Raw genomic sequence first — 21,102 nt, forward strand, 5'->3', positions numbered from 1 at the left:
GAGGTGGCATGACATTTGACGTAGCAGCCTCTCCAGGACACCAGTAGTTTTGTTTTGTTTTTCTTTTAATTACAGTTAAACAGTATAGCTAAATTGCCATATAGTTACACAGTTTCAGTTTTTATGGTTATGGCTACCTGATGTATTTAAAGTTATTTAGAAATGTATATACTCACCTCTGGGAAGATCTGCAGGTCAAGCTACACAACCACAGGCTGCAGCGGGGATTAGGCCTAAGAGCCTCGGGAGCACGGAGGAGAAGAAAGTAGTACGTGAGGTGGAGGAAATGCGGTAAGTGACCAAGGCTTCATGCTAGGCTGAAGGCGAAGTCCTGCCGCCCGGCTCTCCCATCCATCCTGCTCGCCGACATCTGATCGCTGATGAACAAAATGGACAATATCTGACTCTGAAGGTCTGAACATCGTGAGTACAGGGACTGCTTTGCTTTGGTCTTCACTGAAACATGGTTCAACAACAGAGTACTGGATGCTTCCATTCAACTGGATGGGCTCACTTTATTTCGGGCTGACAAAGATGGAGATCTGTGTGGTAAAGCCCATGGCAGTGGCATGTATCTTTACATCAACAAGGATTCTGCATAAGTCTCCTGTCACTGCTCAACGCTGGTGGAATTTGTGACTGTCAGATGTAGACCATTTTATCTACTGTGAGTATTCACCACAGTCCTCAAAGTTGGAGTGTATGTGTCCCCCGTTCCCCCCCCACCACTTTGTGCTAATGCAAAGGAGGCAATCTGGGAACTGCAGACCACACACCTTGATGGACTGATTATTATTGCTGGGGATTTCAAACAGGCAAACCTTGTCAGGGCTATCAAAATTCCATCATTATATGGACTTTGCTATGAGAGGAGCGAACATGTTGGGCCTTGTGTATACAAACATTTCTGATGCATATCGTGCAGAGCCTCCCTCCCACCTCGGATACTCAGACCACATTTCTGTAATGCTAATCCCATCATACAGACCACTCGTCAGATGTTCCAGTCTAGTTCTGAGGCAGGTTAAAACCTAGCCAGTGGGAGCCATTTATGCACTTCAAGACTGCTTTGAGTGCACTGATTGGCATATGCTTAAGGAAGCAGCAACCGATGACCAACTGCATCAATCTGGAGGAGCAGATGGCATGAGTGACCAGTTACATTAGTTAGTGTACTGATGACATCGCTGTGCCCAAGACCATCATTACTTGCTCTAATCAGAATTCATGGATGGCTGTGGAGGTGCGTGTGCTGCTCAGGAACTGAGATGCTGCCTTCAGAGCAGATGACAAGGTAGCCCCAGCTATTGCAAGAGCCAAATTGTTTAAGGCCATCAGGGAAGCAAAGTGTGCACATGCCCAGTCCATTCATAGTCACTTTCTGGACAGCAAGGGAGTGCAGCACATGTGGAAGGCAGAGATATCATCAACCACAAGACTACACCTCCCTGTGCTGGTGATGCCTCCCTCCCAGGTGCACTGAACAAATTCTATGCATGTTTTGAGGTAAAAATCAACATGGCGGTGAAGAAGACCACCTCTCTTCCAAATGATCAGGTGTTGCGTCTTGCAGTGGTCAATGTGAAGAGTGAGTTAGGCAAGGTCAACCCACAGAAAGCTGCTGGGCCAGATAATATTCCCAGCAGAATGCTCAGGGGATGTGCGGCTCAGTAAGCAGATGTTCTCACTGACATCATTAACGTATCCCTGAGAAGCATATGGTCCCAATGTGTTTCAAAGGCACCATCATTATCCCCATGTCAAAAAAGTCGTCTGTGTCCTGCCTCAAAGACTACTGCCCTGTCACAGTCGCATCCATCATCATGAAGTGCTTTGAGAGGCTCAACATGGGGCACATCAAGCTCCTGCTGCCCCCATCACTAGACCCCCTGCAATTCACATACAGATCCAACTGCTCTAAGGGTGATGCCATTGCCACCACCCTCCATCTGGCCCTCACCTACCTGGTAAATAAGGACTTGTATGTTCAAATGCTGTTTATTGACTTCAGTTCAGCATTGAACACAATCATACCTCAGTATCTGATAAGGAAATTGAGCCTCCTGGGTCTAAACACGTCCCTCTGCAAATGGATTTTTCATTTCCTGTCGGGGAGACTTTAAGCAGTCTGGATCAGTAACAGTGCTTCCAAGGCCATCACAGTGAGCACCAACCCCCCTCCCCCCCCCCCCCCCCAGCACCCAGTGCTGCATGCTTAGTCCATTCCTGTTCACTCTGCTGACCCATGATTGCGCAGCTAAACACAGCTCGAATTACATAATCAAGTTTGCTGATGACACAACCATGGTGGGCCTTATTAGTAAGAATAAGGAGTCAGCATACAGACATGAGGTGCAGTCACTAACAGACTGGTGCAGAGCCAACAACTTGTATCTGAACTTTAATAAAACAAAATAAATTGTTGTCAACTTCATTAGGGCCTGGGAGGGCTATGCTCTGCTGACCCTTGATGGCTCGACCGTTGAGATTGTCGAGAGTATTAAGTTCCTTGGAGTGTTAATGGCTTGACCATTGAGGTCATTGAGTGTATTAAGTTTCTTGGAGTGTACTTGGTGGAGAATCTCACCTGGTCCCTTAACTCCATGGCCAAGAAAGCCCAGCCTTCCTGCAAAGGCTGAGGAAAGTTCATCTCCCACCCTCCATCCTCACTACATTCTACAGAGGATGTTTTGAGAGCATCTTGTGCAACTGTATCACCAATTGGTTTGGAAGCTGTACTACCTTGGACTGCAAGACCCTGCAGAAGATAGTGAAGTCAGTGGTAAAAATCATTGGGGGCTCTCTTGTTACCATGAAGAACATCCCAGAACATATGTGGATAATATAGCATGGTCTTTTACTGTATATGTCTTAAAATTTTAATATTTGAATGTGTTTTTCTATTCTAACATATTTATGTAAATATGCTCTGTGGTCCTGAAGAAATGCTATCTTGTCTTTACCGTGTGAGCATAGTATGAACGATAAATGAAGGTGACTTGACTTGACTTGATTTAAAGCCAGGGAGAGCATACATTTTCTACTCGAAAATTACAGGTCTTCAGAAAATGTTGAGTATATTTTAACAAAAATATTTAATAAAGTTAATAAAAGTATAAATCACTTTTATAGAATGTATTGGATATAGTCTTTCTTTTGTCAAATAATCTTGAATTAGTGCTGAGGTAAAAAAAAAATTAGAGAACATACTTTCTAAGTGGGTATATGAAACATGGAATGATTTGTCTCACATGTTAATTATGGCAGAGACACTTACAGGTTTAATTAAAAATTGAATAAATACTTGAATGAAGATTCAGGACCAGCATAGACATCCAAAAGCAAAATATTTCAGATGCTAGATGAATGAAATAAAACAAAAAATACTGGAAAGAGCTACAGTTTGCTTCTGTGGTTCAGAGTGGTGATATTTCACCAGAAAACTCATGAATGGATTAAGTGCCCTCACTTCACCCAAAAACCTTATATAATTAAAAATAGGCTTTTCTTGCACCCAAGAGGAGATGTATTAGAAAACTGAGCTCAGTGACCAAGAGAACACAAAATACAAGCAATCTGATTCAACTTGAGACAAGAGCCAAATAAGTGGATGGAGTCTTTGAGTGAATCAGGAGAAATTAAAAACTATTAATAAATATATTTTACTTAACTCTAAACTTAACCCCAACTATACACAATGTGTGTGTGTGTGTGTGTGTGTGTGTGTGTGTGTGTGTGTGGATTACCCAAACCATTACAGCTTAGGCACAATTCTGAAAAGTCAAATTCAAAGTTCAGACTTCAGAATCTTTAAACTGATGTTCAAAAGTAATTATGGAGTAGATGAGGCACCGAGTCATTAGACTTCTCAAAACTCACAAATTCTTGTCAAGTTGCTTATGGAGAAATGTTCCTCATACGAATGATTTGTCACAACTTCTCTCTTTCATGCATAGGGGTTATAAAGCTTGTGACTTCTGCAATGCTTTTAAAGACCCAGGTAAGGATCAGACCAAGTAACCATCAAAATGGTCATGATCCAGATGCAAGAATGTTCTTGCTTTCTTTACTCAGATATGGGTCAGTCAGAAGTGACCATTACAATGGCCACAGTATCACTGCTCTCTTCTGACAAAGGGAAGCAGCCGAATTGTCCATCATCCTCTGAAGTCACTTTAATTCTGTCTTTCCAGATGATTTTCTGGTGAACTATAATGCTGCTTTCTGAAGTGTCTTAATCACATGACTTGCTTTGATCAAATACTGGTTTTACTAGTTTAATTTTACAAAAGCATAAGTCAACAAGCAGATGGCCTTTTGTTTGAACAGGTGTTCTTCATTAGCAAACATTCCATTGTTTCAGTATTTCAATTGAACAATAAACAAGCTGTTCATTGGCTTTTAAGTAACAAACAAGCTGTCTCCAGAATGTTATCTGTGCTTTCCCTGTTCTAAACCCCCACAGTAACTCTAAAATATTACATTATATATATATATATATATATTAAGAATAACATAAGCCTGTAACAATGACCCATACAGCTATATATTGCCTCATATAGGCAATTCTTCTAATGAACTAAGTCTCTGTTGAGCTGGGTATCACACTGACATTATACCACAGTAGGGTGCTAATATGAGTTGGAGCAATTAGTTATTGATTATGTATCCAAAGGAATGGAAATTCAGTATCTGCCATCACAGTTTTGTGACCACCAAGATTTGTATGATGCAATGAAGTTTTCAGGTCCTGTTGTTTGTACACAGAGATTTTTGAGAGTTGAAATTTATGCTGTGCAGGAAATTAGCATGAAATATGTATTACAAATGGTTATTTGACAACACCAATTGGAGCCTCACTGGAAATTGGGCTTCAGGCCATGACTTCATAAAAATGACAAGCTGCAGATACCATTGTATTTCACAATAAAACAGACTTATTGTGCCTCATGAAATTTGTCTGCTCTGACCCCTGCTATTCCTTGCTATTATATTTTATAATTAAATATAAAAGAATTGATTACTTTTAAGACCACTGATTAGAGTGTTGAAACATTAAAACTTGCATTGATGAAGCTTGCTTGAAACATCCCATCCCAGTTAATGGTAAATTTCAAACTCAGGAAAAATAAATTTTAGGAATCTGATTTAAATATTCAAATCATCATGTTTCTAAGTGGGTATCTGGGACAATATAAAGTTGACCTTTTCAAAGGAGCTAAATACAATTTCTATAACAAAATTTTTAACAAAGTGAAAAAGACAACCAAAATGCTAAAAAAAACTCAACGTTCTTCACACTTCAAATCTCGTCATAACATCAATAAGGGTTATTCAGCTCATCATCAATGCCAGCTCACATAGCAATCCATAAATCCCACTGCCCATTTATTTTCATCTAACCTATTCTCTTTCATTTCCCCACCGGCTATCCCTTCATTCTCACACCATTTACCAATTTACGGCAGCTAATTAATCTACTAGCCTGCTCTTCTCTGGGATGCAGGAGGGAACTGGAGCATATGGAGGAAATCTACCCTGTTACAGAAAGAAACTGCAAACTCCACACACAGTACTGGAGCTTAGACCACTGGAGCTGTAAGGCAGCATCACTGCCCTGACGATACCAGTTTGGGTAAAATAGAGTCTGTAGGGGACACATTTACAGAGTGTCACATTTCTAAAGAACTCTACAAAATAACCCCCAGTGTCACATGAGGTCATTTTATAACTTTTCCCAGCTCTGATATGTCATTAGCATGAAATGTAAACTCTGTTTCCGTCCACGCAGTTGCTACCAGAGCCACACCACATTTCCAGAATTTGATGTTTTTTTATTTAAAATTTCCAGAGTCTGTTTTAATAAACCTATCAACTTATTCTTTACTCTGACCATATCCAATCAACCATAACTTGGTCAGGCCATGTCTCTATATGTGCATATTATTACACTGAGGACCGAAGAACATCATTTCATCCAGTTATACTTTACAATTGTATGATGATAATAAACTTGAACTTGAACTATTCTGTGGTCTAAACCAGAGGAACAATTAGAGTGGCCAAAAGATTTGATGATATAGTGCCTAATGTTGGTGCTCAGTGCGCAAAATTTAATTATACTCGGTAAATTCGCTCTATTTATGTGAAATTGACTCGGTAGAGTACTCTAATTAGGTGAAATTGCACCTATTGCAAAATTGAATGGTAATTCTGTGTATCATCTCTCTTTGTGTGCCTGAATGTTTCCTGGCTTTAAGTCTGCGTCTGATATAATTATATACAGAATACCCATTTCCCAGCACTATTAACATCAATTGGAAATCAAAGACCTACACGAAAAATGTCATGGTACAATCTTGCTAAAACTAGGGGGATCATTATGCTAGTTTGTTGCTTTTCTCGTTGTTTAACAGCACACTAAGCTGACATTGTCAGACCTGAATGGCCAGCTTCAAAACTCACAACGGGCAGCTCAAATATCTTCCAACGTCTGCATAGTGACATTATCGAACTGGAAGCGATCACTCCAGCATTTAGCTGCTGAAATGCTCATTCCATACAGTGTAATATTTGTGTGCTGTGACACCACTGGCAGAGCTCCAGTACTAGAGGCCTAATAATGCCCATGGCTGACCAATCACTGTAAGTCAGGTACCTCAAAGCAGGAAAAAAGGTGTCCATCAGAGAAGAGAAAGTCTTCAGTTCCAACCTGGATCTCTCTGATAAACAATACATTTGCAGCTTTGGGTCATCCAATGCCACTGTTATGTAACATTTCATGGGAAGATGGAAATTCAAGTTTCTTGTCACATGTGCCAAGATAGGGTGAGAAAATTTGTTTTACAAACAATCCAGCTAGTTAACGTGTACGTAGTACAGCAGTAAAACAAAGTACAGAGTGCAGAGCAACAAAGAGAAATAAGTTAGTAAAGAGCAAAGGCAAATTAGCTCTCCAGTGAAAGCCAATGTCAATTTAACTTGCCCAACAGGAAAGACAGATTGGAGTATCAGAGCCAGAACCACTTGGTTGAAGAAGAGCTTTTTCCTAATGACTAATGGACTGCTAAAAGAACTCTCTGAGACACCACTATTTATTAAAAATATTTATAAAAATATACTGTACTTGTCTGTATGTATGAAAAGTCTGTATGTGAGTTTCATGCATTGTCAGAACTCCCTGCCTATGGTAATGATTAATTGGACTGTAGAGAGGGAAGTTCCTGGCAGAAATGTTTCACATTCAGGGAGTCCCTTACAGCTTGTGGCAACATTATTTTTCTTCTCTGCTCAGCTGTGAAATGGGGTTCTAGATACTGGGCAGTGACCTCTCCTGGTAGCTGCCTTCTTCCTTCTGCTTCTGCTACTCTTCCAGGATCTTCAGAACGTCCTTACCTTCCACTGTATCAGCTGTATATTGAGCTGGCAAACATGTGCAGCATAAAGGAGGAAAAACCCAACACCCAACCCCAACCCACCAATTTTCCCTTGCAACCGCTGCAATCGTGTCTGCCTGTCCCGCATTGGACTTGTCAGCCACAAACGAGCCTGCAGCTGACGTGGACATTACCCCTCCATAAATCTTCGTCCGCGAAGCCAAGCCAAAGAAAGAAGAAATGTGAGTTTGCACTATTTTGCTCTGTGGACCAAAGGACGTTATTTCATTGGGTGGCACTGAATCTTTAAAATTAAACTTTAACTTTCAACTTCCTCATCAGAGGATCTTTCCAAGCAGCAAACAGCAGACTTTTGCCACATCTCCCACTTTGCTTCTCACTGCAGCCTCAGAAAGGATGCCCACGCACTGAATTTGTGAAGAAGTCATTTCATCTACCTTTACTTCATTGAGGAACAGATAGCACCTTGGATATTGGAATTTACCTGTATTATGAACTAATTACAGTGTAACCATCCTTTGTCAACACTCATGTCACCATGGACTGCCCTTGAGAGTAAATAATCTCTCATCAACAGGAAAGGTTTCTCAGACCAACATACAGATTGTTTTGTCTCATGGAAAGAGTCTTCTGATGATGAAATTCATCATGTTCTCAGATGATGAGGAATTAATAAATGAGGGAGATTGCACTGTTGGTACTTTCCATCGCCACACCACCAACAGGGATAGGTTCTTTACTCCTCAAACCAGTGGACACTTCACCCATAACAGCTGAGAATAAAGCCATACAAGTACCAGAGGAAAATCCCATTGGCTTCCTGAATATGAGATTTTACCTGTATCTCTTTGGGAGTGCTCAGAAGAAACATGCCGAGCAGATGTTGACAATTGTGTACTTATGCTGCACATGTTTGCCAGCTCAATATACAGCTGATACAGTGGAAGGTAAGGACATTCTGAAGATCCTGGAAGAGTAGCAGAAGCAGAAGGAAGAAGGCAGCTACCAGGAGAGGTCACTGCCCAGTATCTAGAACCCCATTTCACAGCTGAGCAGAGAAGAAAAATAATGTTGCCACAAGCTGTAAGGGACTCCCTGAATGTGAAACATTTCTGCCAGGAACTTCCCTCTCTACAGTCCAATCAATCATTACCATAGGCAGGGAGTTCTGACGATGCATGAAATTTTTCACATCCTGCTGACATCCTGACTTGCACTGATTATAGCACATGAATTAATAAACAAATCCTCATTCTACTTACTCAAATGGTTTGTTCTGACATTTCTGCATTTCCTGATGAGTGGCACCACATTTAAGGAACTCTGACTTCTGCAGAGAATGCATAGTTTTTGAGGAAGTTCACTCTACAGGAATAAACAGTGTGTTGAATATTTTGATACACCTTCTAAGGATGTGAGATTTCTTTCCACATTTCTTCATTAGGTAGAGATTACCACTCTGCCTTCCACAACCAATTTGAGCACCAGAACAAGGAAGAACCACTGCGTAGTCCCACATCTCCAGATGATCCTCCATTGTCAGTATCCAAACATAACATGCAGGCTGCCTTCAGGAGAGTGAATCCAAATAAACCATATGGTCTGGACAGAATACTGAAAACTTGTGCTGATCAACTGGCCAGTGCATTCACAAATATCTTCAACATCTCACTCTGACAGGATGTGGTACCTATCTGTTTCAAACAGGTCTCAGTCATAATGGTGCCCAAAAAGGGTGTGGTAACCTGCCTAAATGACTACCAACCAGTGGCACTCACATTCACAGTGATTGAGTGTTTTGAGAGGTTGGTGTTGAAGTATATCAGCTCCTGTCTGAGTCATGACATGAATCCATTCCAATTTGCCAACTGCAGCAACAGGTCTCACTGACTCTATACAAAGCTCTTTATTGACAACTTCGTGAGATTTATTTGTTTATTTAAATACAGAGCTACATTGTTGATTTTGCCTTACCAAGTCTCTTACCAAGTCCACATGACACAAATCTCAGAAGGCATTTCATGCTGTGTTAAACCATCCTGGAAATACATGTATGTCCATGACTTCAGGAATGCCTGCTTCTCCCTTAACAGTGGATTCTAGATTTTTCCTTTAATTTTCCTCTCCTACAGCTGAACCATTATGGTACAATGCTCTTGGCACTGAATGCACTCTCCTGCCAACTGCTTTTCCCTCACCAGTATTCCCTCCAAGGTTTCCTGAACAACCTGCTTGCTCAATTTTTGTCTGTCTGCTAGTTACAAGGAATGTTGGGATCAAGTGCAAAAGACAGAATGCTAGACGAACTCAACAGGTCAAGCAGCATCTATAGAGGCAAAAAGTGTAAGTCAAGGTTTTGGGGCGAGACTCTGAATCCAATCTTGATGTAGGGTCTTGAATGAAAATGTTGACTTATAGCAGATGCTGCTTTACCTGTTTAGTTCTGCCAGTGTTCTGTTTCCTGTTCCCCTTCTGACTGAACTCTTTTGAAGCTCTGAGATTGGAGGCGTGGCAAGATGGCGTAGAGATCAGACATGTAATCCCTGCCCTCTCTTAAATGTCCATTTTTTAACCCTTTATTTTTAATTTTAAAACTTTAATTTTTAGTTTGAAATTTTGGTGAGCCATTATGGCTACTAATGTAAAAAAAACTAAGTCTCAGTTACAAAAGAAAATACAGTTTCGAAGTGCAGAAGAATTGGGGCTGAAACAACATGGAACGTTTTCAGCAATCCCCAAGCTTCAATGATCGCCAGTGGAGACAAAAACTAAGGTAACAGTTATTCACCAGTCTCAAGAATGCACTGGTTCAACCCGTTCTGCGGAGGAAGGAGCACGCTCCTGAGAAGTCAGGCATGAGCCTGGAGGCTTGCTACAAAGAACTCTCCTGTTGGAAGAGACAGGAGCACAGAGGAAGAAAATTCCGACAGCAAACACGCAGTCTGCAGCGATTATGCGCCTGGGTGGTGCTGTTAATTACGGAGAACTCTGTAATTTTATTTTTAAAATGGTCTGCGGGGGACAGCAGCGATGACCCCCTGAGGTAGTCGGGGGGTCGTTGTTGGGTGTCCAAACTCGCAGCAAAATGAATAGAATGCTACCTTTTGAAGAGCAACAAGAAGAAGACTTAACTTACTCTACTACTGTACAGGAAATGGAAGAAGAGCTGGAAGAAGTGAATTACAAATTATGGAACCGGATCCTGCAATTCAAACTGCACTTCAGACTGTTAACATGATGTTTGAAGGTATTGCTTCTTATTTGGATGATATTACTGGTCAATTGAACCAGATGCTTCAAATGAATACTGATATAATTTCAGACATAAATGTGGTTAAGGCAGAAGTTAAAGAAAACTGGGAAAACTTAAAAAAATTTGAAGCTTCTTTTTCTGAATGTAAACAACAGGTACAATCCAATACAGAAACAATAGTAAAGGTGGAAAAATCAGTTAAACATTTAGGAGCCCAGAAAAAGAGTTAACAAAAAAAATGGACTATTTGGAAAATTAAAACAGAAGAAATAATGTGAAAATTGTGGGTTTGCCAGAATGTATAGAAGGTCAAGAACCCGTCAATTTTTTTAAAAATTGGATTCCCCAGATGTTGGGGGAAGAGTCCTTTCCTGACAGACTGGTATTGGAAAGAGCATATAGAGCTTTAAGAAGACCACCCTTATCTGGTCAGCCGCCGAGAGCTGTGATAGTTCGCTGTTTGAATTGTTTGGATAGAGAGACAATTCTTCAACTTGCAGTTCAAAATGCAAGACAAAGGCAAGCTCTAATGATGATTCAGAATAGTAGAGTTTTCTTCTACCCTGATTTGAGTCAAGATATTATCCGACACCGACGTGAATTTAATCCAGTTAAAGATGTTTTATGACGTAAAGGTTACAAATTTGCTTTTCGTTATCCTGCTGTGTTGAAAGTGTTTTATGGAAATTAACCGTTTCAATTCTTTGAGAGTGAGCATGAGGCAACGGTTTTTGCTAATTCATTACCGGATGTCAGAGGACAAAGAAAGAGCCCACCATTATCTCCTGAAAGAAAATCTGATGGACTTGGAAATGGACAAAATGACAAAAATGGAAAGAACAGGAATGGAAAGAGTTCATCTACTCTTGAAATGAGTTCACCATCTGGACTGGAATCTCAAGGCTGATTTTTTTTTGTAATATGTTAATATTTCTGACTGGCTGGCTGGGGAGGAGGGGATTGCACTAACTTCTTTGTTAGTCATCAGTCACTAGTGGGTAATCCACACCCAGTTTTTTTAGGGAGTTACTACCTTTTGGTAGGTTTTTTTTGGTTTTTTTTTCTCTCTTAATGAATATTATTTTTATTTGGAGGGCCTATATATTTTAATTTGAGGGTTCTATATATAATTTTTAAAAATTTCTTCTTTTTTTCTTTGTTATTATTAATTTTGTGACTATTTTTGGTATCTAGCAATTGTATTAGATATGTTGAATTTGAAATTTGCTACCTTTAATGTTCGGGGATTAAATAATCTGATCAAGCATAAGCGAGTTTTGGCTTACATTAAAAAGATGAAGATTGATATTGCTTTTTTACAGGAGACGCATTTGAATGAAAAGGAAAGTATGAAATTGAAAAGGGATTGGGTTGGACATGTTTTTTCTTCTTCATTTAATTCCAAAGCTAAGGGAGTCTTTTGAATTACAATCAATGGAAATGAATGCAGGACGTATTCTTAAGTTGAATTTGTAAGGTCTGAGTTTGGCCACCCCCATAAACATTATATGCATGAAATACTCGGCCTTATAGATATTTTGTAATCTTTTTATCTCCAACCCAAATGAGGAAATATCATTCTATCTTCAGGACACATTCAAACCAAAGATTGTAAAACTGTTTCAAGAAGATCTACACATTGCTTCGTGTGGTGTTTAACTCCAATGGGGAGAATGTTTGGAACCTCTTGCATTCTATATACTTAGTGTTCATGTATTTTAAGCATTTGAGCCAAAGAAGATTAAAAATTAAATAGCAAAGGATTGGACATCCACACGGACAACTGTGCATGGCTGTAAAATACAGCCAGTCTAAATTTTCACTGGATTCCTTGTCACACCAGCTACATTTTGTAGCATGGTGATGTGATGAACTTTAAGCAAGGTAAAAATTATACTAGGCTTTCTTTTTCTAATAACAAATTACTTAGGACATAGAAACTTGCATCAGATTAAATCAGATATTGTGAACATACAATGTTCAACCATCCCTATTGTAGCGCAATATTCTTTATATAAATACAGTGATGTACTCCTGCTGAAGGAACTTAATCAGAATTTATTGTCATGACATATCAGAAAATTTGTTGTTTTGCAGCAGTATTATAGATGCAAATATTGCTATAAAGTACATTCAAAAATTAAATGAATTAATGCAAAACGAAGAGAAAGTGAGGTCATATCTGTGGTTTATTGTTCATTCAGAAATCTGATTGCAGAGGGAAAAAAGATGTTTTTGTGTCAATGGGTGTTTGTCCAGGCTCCTGTAGCTCTTTCCATGATGATAGCAGGGCATAGCTTGGGTGGTAAGGGCCCTTTATTATAGAGGCTGCTTTCTTAAGTCACCACCTCTTGTAGATGTCCACAATGGAGTGAAGATGATGCCCATGATGACATTGGCCAAATTCACATTACTCTGCAGTCTTTTCCTGTCCTGTACATTGGCACCTCCATGCCAGACAGATTGCCCCATAAGTGCCTTGGGAAATCTGACTTTATTAAAGAGTATTTTTGAGTGCAAGTTGAATTTTAAAGCATAAGTCGTTATGTTATCAACATTTGTTGCAGTGAAAATCAGGCACGAAAGGGAGAGTTCCAATTAAGAAAATGACCTGCTTTTTAGAAGCCCTCTGTTATACATGTCTATTATACATTATCTGACCAGACCCTCATCTCATTATCGGGCAGTCTTCTTGTAGTTATCCACCTTTGCCAATAAGATGTAATGCTCTAAATCCACAAAACACATGTCCTTTCTCAGTTGTCATTACTCTCTACTATCATTCCCAAATGCTTCATGGACCTTTTTCAATGATTGGATTCTCCTTTAAGTAATGCAATTATGCTATCAGTCAGCATGGGTTAATTGTGTCTGTTGTGTTGAGGAATTATTCACTCATGGTGCATATTCTTGGGCAAAACAATGAAATTGAAACCTACAATGCTGAGGAAAAGCACTTAATTATGACACTGTGACAAATTGGTGCGCATATTCCTTACAGTGAAAATGAACAAAAATAGGGAAAACTAATCCATAATTGTGTAAATAGCAGAAAAACATCAGGACTGTGGAAATGAAGAGGGCTTTGCCTGTTACATAAAACAGGTCCTGAGCATTTCGCATAATCAGAGTTGTACTGTATTTTGTAAATCGCTGCAAGTTATTGATCCAAGAAAACCATGGTAGTTGTTTGCAAATAACCTGCTTCTCAAACATTCAAATAATATAAATCAATAAACTGATATATTTAATCAAAAACATACCCTCTTTATTTCTGTTAAAAGTATAAGTATCAGTGTTATAGATTTTTCACCAATGTTTTCCAATAGTTTGTTCCACTGGAGGTGGTGACATACCTGTTTTGAATGAAATGATTAAAAAGTAAATTGGCAATTATTTGTTGCAGTGGAAATTGAAAACAGAAAATTGGAAATAGTATATGAACATTTTAATCAATTGGGCAAAAATAGAAGTAAGGTCCCAGATCATAATTTGTACATGCCAGATCTTCGTCTGAGCAGGGCTTTTTGGGTACTGATGAGAAGGTTCATGTAAGCAAATATATATTTTTTTTTATTGCAGGAGGAATATTATGGTGAGAAAACAACTTTATTTGGAACATTTTTGTTTGAATTATTAATTTCTGAATCTCTGAAAAATCCAGAACTTTGTATATGATGAAAATAACATTTTCCAAGAATGATGTGGATAATTAAAATTTATTTGAATATGTTTGCTTTTAAATTGTTTGTGTCTTTATCCTAAATTTCCATCCTTCTTTTTTATTGCTACAGGATTTTTAAGCACTGGTGACCAAGCTGCTAAAGGAAATTACGGTCTTCTTGATCAAATACAAGCATTACGATGGATTAGTGAAAATATTGCTTTCTTCAGTGGCGATCCATTAAGAATAACTGTTTTTGGATCTGGTGCTGGTGCTTCTTGTGTCAATTTGTTGACTTTGTCCCATTATTCTGAAGGTAACCGTTGGAGCAATTCAACCAAAGGTATTAAGCAGGTTGAAAATTTTGACAATTTTGGTGTCTGCATGCCACCGCCATTAGTATCCTGTGACACTCTGTATATATTTATACGTATATAATTGTTGACTGAAACTCAGAAAAGAGCAAACTTTTTGGCTGTATTAGATGTTTTTTTCTTCTGAGTCAACTCTTATGTGCATGCTCACATTTTGAGTGACACATTTTCTCTAGCCTATTAATCTTTATAAACAACAGCAAAATAAAAATTCTAGTGGACTTCTGAACAGCACACCAGCACATCAAAGTAGCTGATGTTTTTGGTTATTTCCCCTTCTTATAAAAGTGGTTGTTTGTCAAAATAAACCCACTCTTGAAATATATGCTGCCAAATGATATTACTAATGACGGGCAGATATATCAAAGTCCTTTTGTCATGCCACTCCACTTTCTACTTTCATTCTTCCATCAGTGATGTTATTGGATTGTAGAATTTCAAATAAAATGAAGGAAAAAAATTCAGTGCCTGGTTCAGAAATCTTTTGTTTGAGAATGCATGAGCCGCTTGCTGTCATTTGAAAAATGTTTGAATGTTTTGCATGCATGATCCAAAATTGTCAAAGCATCGAGGTCACAAGCAGATGTTTATGTGCGTGAGTATCTGTTTACCCCATATGCCTACCAAGACAAGAGTAGATTAGATTTTAGGTAGAAGTAAACTTGCTCATCCATTAATCCATCAAATTTATTTACTGCATCTTGCTCCACATACATTTCTCACCCTTTTGCATGCCCATTGCCTGCCTATCAGTTCTCTTTGTCCACTGTCATTACTGATGTTGAGATTATTTTACTTTTAGACTTTTGATAAACAAAATTAATTCAGACACATTCTCCTGAAAGGCCAATGCAAATGCAAATTTATGGCTTTCACCAGTAATTATCTAGCCTTTTTTTTCTTTCTTCATATTTCACTATCTATGGATTATACTGTACTGATAGAGACAAGGCACAAATCTGTTGTGCTGAGGCTTGCATAAAACATGGGATTTAAAAATATATGGGAAAATTTGAAATATTAATAACAAGGAGTCTCTTGTCTCAAAATCTTTCCTGTCCATTTCAATAATCTTAAATATACTTCATGCCTGCACAGTGGTGGAAGTGTTGCAAAAATAACCTGACATTTTTTTTAAATCCCATCTTTGATGATTTATTGAGATCTGATTTACGTATCGAATTCCACTTTAAACCATTATAAAGGGGGTCCATTGGTGCACTGATCAATTTTTTTTAAGTTCTGGATACTTCATTTTCCTTCAGTTATCATCTGTCATCTGTCATGTTGCAAAAATTGAGTTGAAAGATCTGAAGTGATTTTGTCATTTTATCCTGAAATGTAGATTGCAGTTTAGTACTTAATATTATTTTCTGAAATGAAAATATTTATTATCGTTTATTATTCCATCAAATGTAAATAATTTACTTTGAAATTGAAAGTCAGGAAATTTCTGAATTGTACTCTTCTTTTATGTGTTTTTAACTTGATGGTGGCTTGCAAGGCTCAAAATAATTCTCTTTGTTCAACCCCTTCTTCATTGTTCAAAAAACATGCTAAGGGTTTCCATTTGTTTTATATTTTAAAATTAATCCATAAGTATGACACTGTACACTTGAAAATATTTTGAATTGAGCATCATTTGGTTTCTTGGAAATCCATTTAATCGATCTTTCAGTAGGTCCTCCTGTGGAGATTTTTTAGAATCATACAGTGAACAAGAGAAAAATATTCAATACCTTTCTTACACAACAAACTGACATTAAGAATAAATAAAAAGGAGCAAAAAGGATTCAACGCATTAAGTCACATCCATAGAGAGAAATGGCCAGTCAATATTTCGGATCAGGACCCTACCTTGAGACCTAAAATATTAAGCATAAAAAGAGAGCACCAAGGCCTGTAGAGGAGCGATGAGGGAATAGGATACTGTAAAAATGAAGGTGGAAGAAGTGAAGGGAGAGACAGGTAGTATTTTAGGCAATTTGGCAGTTGTTGTGAACAGATAAGGACAGATGTAAACAGAGGAACTGAATAGTGGTGTGGATTCTGTTAAATTGGAAAATTTAATGTTAATTCATTGGGTTTTGGGCTGCACTATTCTTCATACTTTGGCTTCTTTCTGGCAATAGCTGAGGCTGAAGACAGAAAGGTCTGTATGGAAGTGGAGAGATGTGTTGAAATGGCTAACAACCAGAAATTCCACCTAAGGAGAGAACGCAGGTGCCCATTTCCCTCCATGGATGCAACCTGACTAGCTGAGTCCCTTAATCTTCTCTTTGCTCAAGATTCCAACAGTTTCTTGGTTTCTCTGACATTAAGAATAGTCGTCTTAGTTTGAGGTTCTTTTTACCATTGATTATTCCGAAGTATCAATCCCTGATGCATTTAAAGCTTTTCCCCCAATTTTATCTCATATACCCTTTTTTGCAGTTGTTGGAACTGGTGAATAAAAGAATACTCTTTAATTCACCAGCTCCTTCCATTGCAAGAAAATAGTATATTACAAAAAAAAGAAAAAAATCAACTATAAAATGCCACAGAATATTATAATGCACTATTCTTTTCAATGCTTTATTAATGTTTATAATTCATAACATTTTATATAATCTTGAAACAGGCATTAAAAGAGTTTTTAAAAATCCAGAAATCTCTGTATTTGTTTCCCACAAAATATTAAATAATGATGGTCTTGATGGTTCATAAAATGCTAACACATAACAATACCATGCAAAATGGAAAATGGAAAAGGGGGAAAAAATGCATCAGTACCTGCAAAATGGCCAACATTTCATCAGAATCCATGGAAGGGAAATGTTACATTGTTGTTAAAGTTTTATAAGATCATTCAAAATGGTGATCCCTGATGAAATAGAATATATATGTGTGTAATGATTTCTGAATTCTGTTATAATGTGAATGAATAAATATATTTAAGCTGCAGTAAATGTGGAACTTTATGCTCATGCCACCAAAGTTAGCAACTCTGATATTAGCTGTAAATTGGATTGTGACCATTGAATATTAAATCAATGCATCAAATAATCCAAATATTGAATATAAAATTAAGTGTAAAGAATTATAAAGAATAGATCAATAATAATATGCCCTTTGTAGAACTGTGTATTTTCAAGTGCTGTGACCAGTCAATTGTTATAGAATTTTGAGTTTTAAAGAGAATATATTTTTGAAACACTTTAATGATCAAATACCACGTTTAGTTCACATTAAAGTGTAAACATTAAATGTTATTATAAAGATTGATGACTTTCTTAGTGCCCTTTGTGATATCTGTCCACAGGCCTTTTTCAAAGAGCAATAGCACAGAGTGGTACTGCTTTGTCCAGTTGGGCAGTCAGCTATCAGCCAGCAAAGTTCGCAAGGCAGTTGGCCACAAAAGTTGGCTGCAACATGATAGATACCATTGAATTGATTGAATGTTTACGTTGTAAAGAGTACAAGGAACTTGTTGAACAAGACATACAACCTGCAAGATACCATATTGCCTTTGGACCAGTCATTGATGGAGATGTTATACCAGATGATCCTCAAATTCTAATGGAACAGGGCGAATTCCTTAATTATGACATCATGCTGGGAGTAAATCAAGGTGAGGGATATAAATTTGTTGAAAGCATAGTGGACAACGAGGATGGAGTTTCAGCCAGTGATTTCGACTTTGCTGTATCAAATTTTGTGGATAACTTGTACGGTTATCCTGAAGGCAAGGATGTCCTGAGGGAGACCATCAAATTCATGTATACAGATTGGGCGGACCGACATAATCCAGAAACACGGAGGAAAACATTGTTGGCTTTGTTTACTGACCATCAGTGGGTGGCACCAGCAGTGGCTACAGCTGACCTACATTCAGGGTTTGGTTCACCCACTTTCTTCTATGCCTTTTACCATCACTGCCAGAGTGACATGATGCCAGCTTGGGCTGATGCATCTCATGGAGATGAAATTCCTTATGTGTTTGGGGTCCCAATGATTGGTGCTACTGAACTTTTTCCTTGTAATTTCTCCAAAAATGATGTCATGCTCAGTGCTGTGGTGATGACATACTGGACTAACTTTGCAAAAACAGGGTAAGTCAAGGGTAAGAATTATAATACTATTTCAACTGCTGAAAAAATGTTTATTCTTAATTCTTTTATTCCAGGGGCCATTGCAATGATTTTTTGATTTAGTGCAATACTGATATACAGTAAAACCCACAGTATCAGTCACCTATAGGGATTGGTAGATGCTGGATAAGTGAATTTGCCATTTGTTTGAGACGGCGAGTTGCATGAATTGACAAACTGATCACTAGGGGCACCAATTTTAAACTTTCACTTTTTTTACCTGTTTATTTTCTGTGATATTTTATGCTGGTTGCTTGAATTCCAGGTAATGAGAATTTTACTGTAATTTAGTCTTACTGAAATTTAAACTTAGTAAAATTTCACCTTCAATAAATGTGGCTGAATAAAAAGTACATTCTCTATACCTGCTTCTTAAATATTTCCCCAAATGATTTTAAAGCATCATATCAAAGCTTTGGTTTTCTTTTCCATTGAAATTCTCATGTTACGTACCAGGCAGCAGCAATAGAAATGAGCCCAGAGAGTGTTATGTTTAAAATAATATTTTAAATTATTAATTAGTGTGTGTGTGTGTGTGTGTGTGTGTGTGTGTGTGTGTGTGTGTGTGTGTGTGTCTGTGTGTGTGTGTGTGTGTGTGTGTGTGTGAGTGTATGAGTGTGTGTGTGTGTGTGAGTGTGTGTGAGTGTGTGTGTGTGTGTGTGTCTGTCTGTGTGTGTGTGTGAGTGTGTGTGTGTGTGTGTGTGTGTCTGTGTGTGTGTGTGTGTGTGTGTGTGTGTGTGTGTGTGTCTGTGTGTGTGTGTGTGTGTGGAATGCTCAGGTCTAATTTTGGAAAGGCAGTTCAAGATTCAGTCTTAGAAAATCCAATGATGAGATGCAGGTTTTAAATTGATGCGATGACAGACTGTTTATTAACTCATGAAATTCTTGTCGAGATGCTGCCAGAGAAATGTCCTTTTCTTTCAGCCACAGTGGGGTTTAACAATTTCCTTCAGAAGTGACTTTTCCTTTTCCACAATGGGATTCAATAAGCTCCCTTTGGCCACAATGGGATTCAACAAGTCCCCTTTGGTCACGATGAGATTCAACAAGTCCATTTGGCCACATTGGGATTCAGAAAGTCCTCTTTGACCATGATGGGATTCAACAAGTCCCCTTTCAAAGTGGCCTTTCTTTTTTTTTGGTTACAGAATGGTATTCTCATTCCCCTATAACATGGAGAAATCAGACAAATTGTCTATCACTACACGAAGCCACATTCAGCACAGTATCCCTTCAAAGGATGTTTCTCCAAGTGCTGTCTCCTTAAAATGGCTGTTACTCATTCCCCTACAACATGGAGAAATCAGACAGATTGTCTATAACCACACAAGAGGCCACTTCAGTACTTTATTACTTCCAAGAGCTCTGCTTTCTTAAAATGGCCCCCAATCAAACTGTATACTATGTCTTGAATCTGTTGGACACATGGTCTCTGCACCTGGGTTTTCAAGGGCCCCTTTCTCTCTCTTCAGATGCATCCAATTTAGGAACATGCTATCCTCAGCCTGTCTGTCAGCTCACAGTCAAACTCCAAAGCCTGCAAGGTTTTATTAAATTTGTTCTCTTAAAGTGACTGTCCCACACAAATGGAAATGTGAGCACATAATACTCACCACAGCTATTTATATGTCCTCAGCAATTCTATATTAATCAAAAACATGGGAAACAAAAAAAAATATTCAAATGAATTTAAATTCTGGTTAACAGATTAAAGTAAAAGAAAATAAAGCATGCAAATATTCATTTTTAATTTGTCAAAAGTAAAATTAATTTGAAAGGGAACTTGTTTAACCAGAACTAATTGTCTGCAATAATTGCAATATTGCAAAAAGAATGTCAGGGCTGTACATGCTCTGACAATAAATCTGAAATTATTACTGATTTCAAATGATGCAGCACATAAGAAGGCCATTCAGTCCAAAGTGGCTATACTGGCTCTTTGGAAGGACAATCTAAGTAATTCAGTTCCCTATAGTTTTACAATAGTTAGGCAGTTTTTATTATTAGTGTATGCCCAGTCCACTTTTGAGAAATATCATTAGTTCAGCATAAGCCTCTTTGTAGTTAATGAACTTCAGACCACAACAACTTGTTTGGTTGAAAAAAAAGTTTCCTCATGCTTCCTCTGTTTTGTTTTAACTAATCATCTTATATCTCTATCATCTGAGCCCATTCCCATTGAAAATAAAGTTTCTTATACTTAAATTTAATTTTTTAAAAATTTATAAACACCACAATAGAAGTCTATTTCATCTATTTAAACCTGTGCCACTTAGTTACACCC

General features: G+C 38.1%; 1 protein-coding gene and 1 long non-coding RNA gene across 2 annotated transcripts in view; one reads left to right on the forward strand and one right to left on the reverse strand.

Annotated features, from left to right (window-relative positions):
* The window catches only part of nlgn1 (neuroligin 1), a 437,869-nt gene that overhangs the window by 412,235 nt on the left and 4,532 nt on the right, over positions 1-21,102 (forward strand). The window contains exons 8-9 of the mRNA XM_069896960.1: positions 14,445-14,657; positions 17,990-18,779. Of these exons, the coding sequence (XP_069753061.1) occupies positions 14,445-14,657; positions 17,990-18,779 (1,003 nt within the window). The remainder of the gene's footprint in view (positions 1-14,444; positions 14,658-17,989; positions 18,780-21,102) is intronic.
* The window catches only part of LOC138742484 (uncharacterized), a 60,649-nt gene continuing 59,923 nt past the window's right edge, over positions 20,377-21,102 (reverse strand). Inside the window, exon 6 of the long non-coding RNA XR_011344205.1 lies at positions 20,377-20,459. This is a non-coding gene — a long non-coding RNA (uncharacterized lncRNA). The remainder of the gene's footprint in view (positions 20,460-21,102) is intronic.

The sequence above is a fragment of the Narcine bancroftii genome, chromosome 9 (genome assembly GCF_036971445.1).
Source record: "Narcine bancroftii isolate sNarBan1 chromosome 9, sNarBan1.hap1, whole genome shotgun sequence".
Taxonomy (NCBI): Eukaryota; Metazoa; Chordata; class Chondrichthyes; order Torpediniformes; family Narcinidae; genus Narcine; species Narcine bancroftii.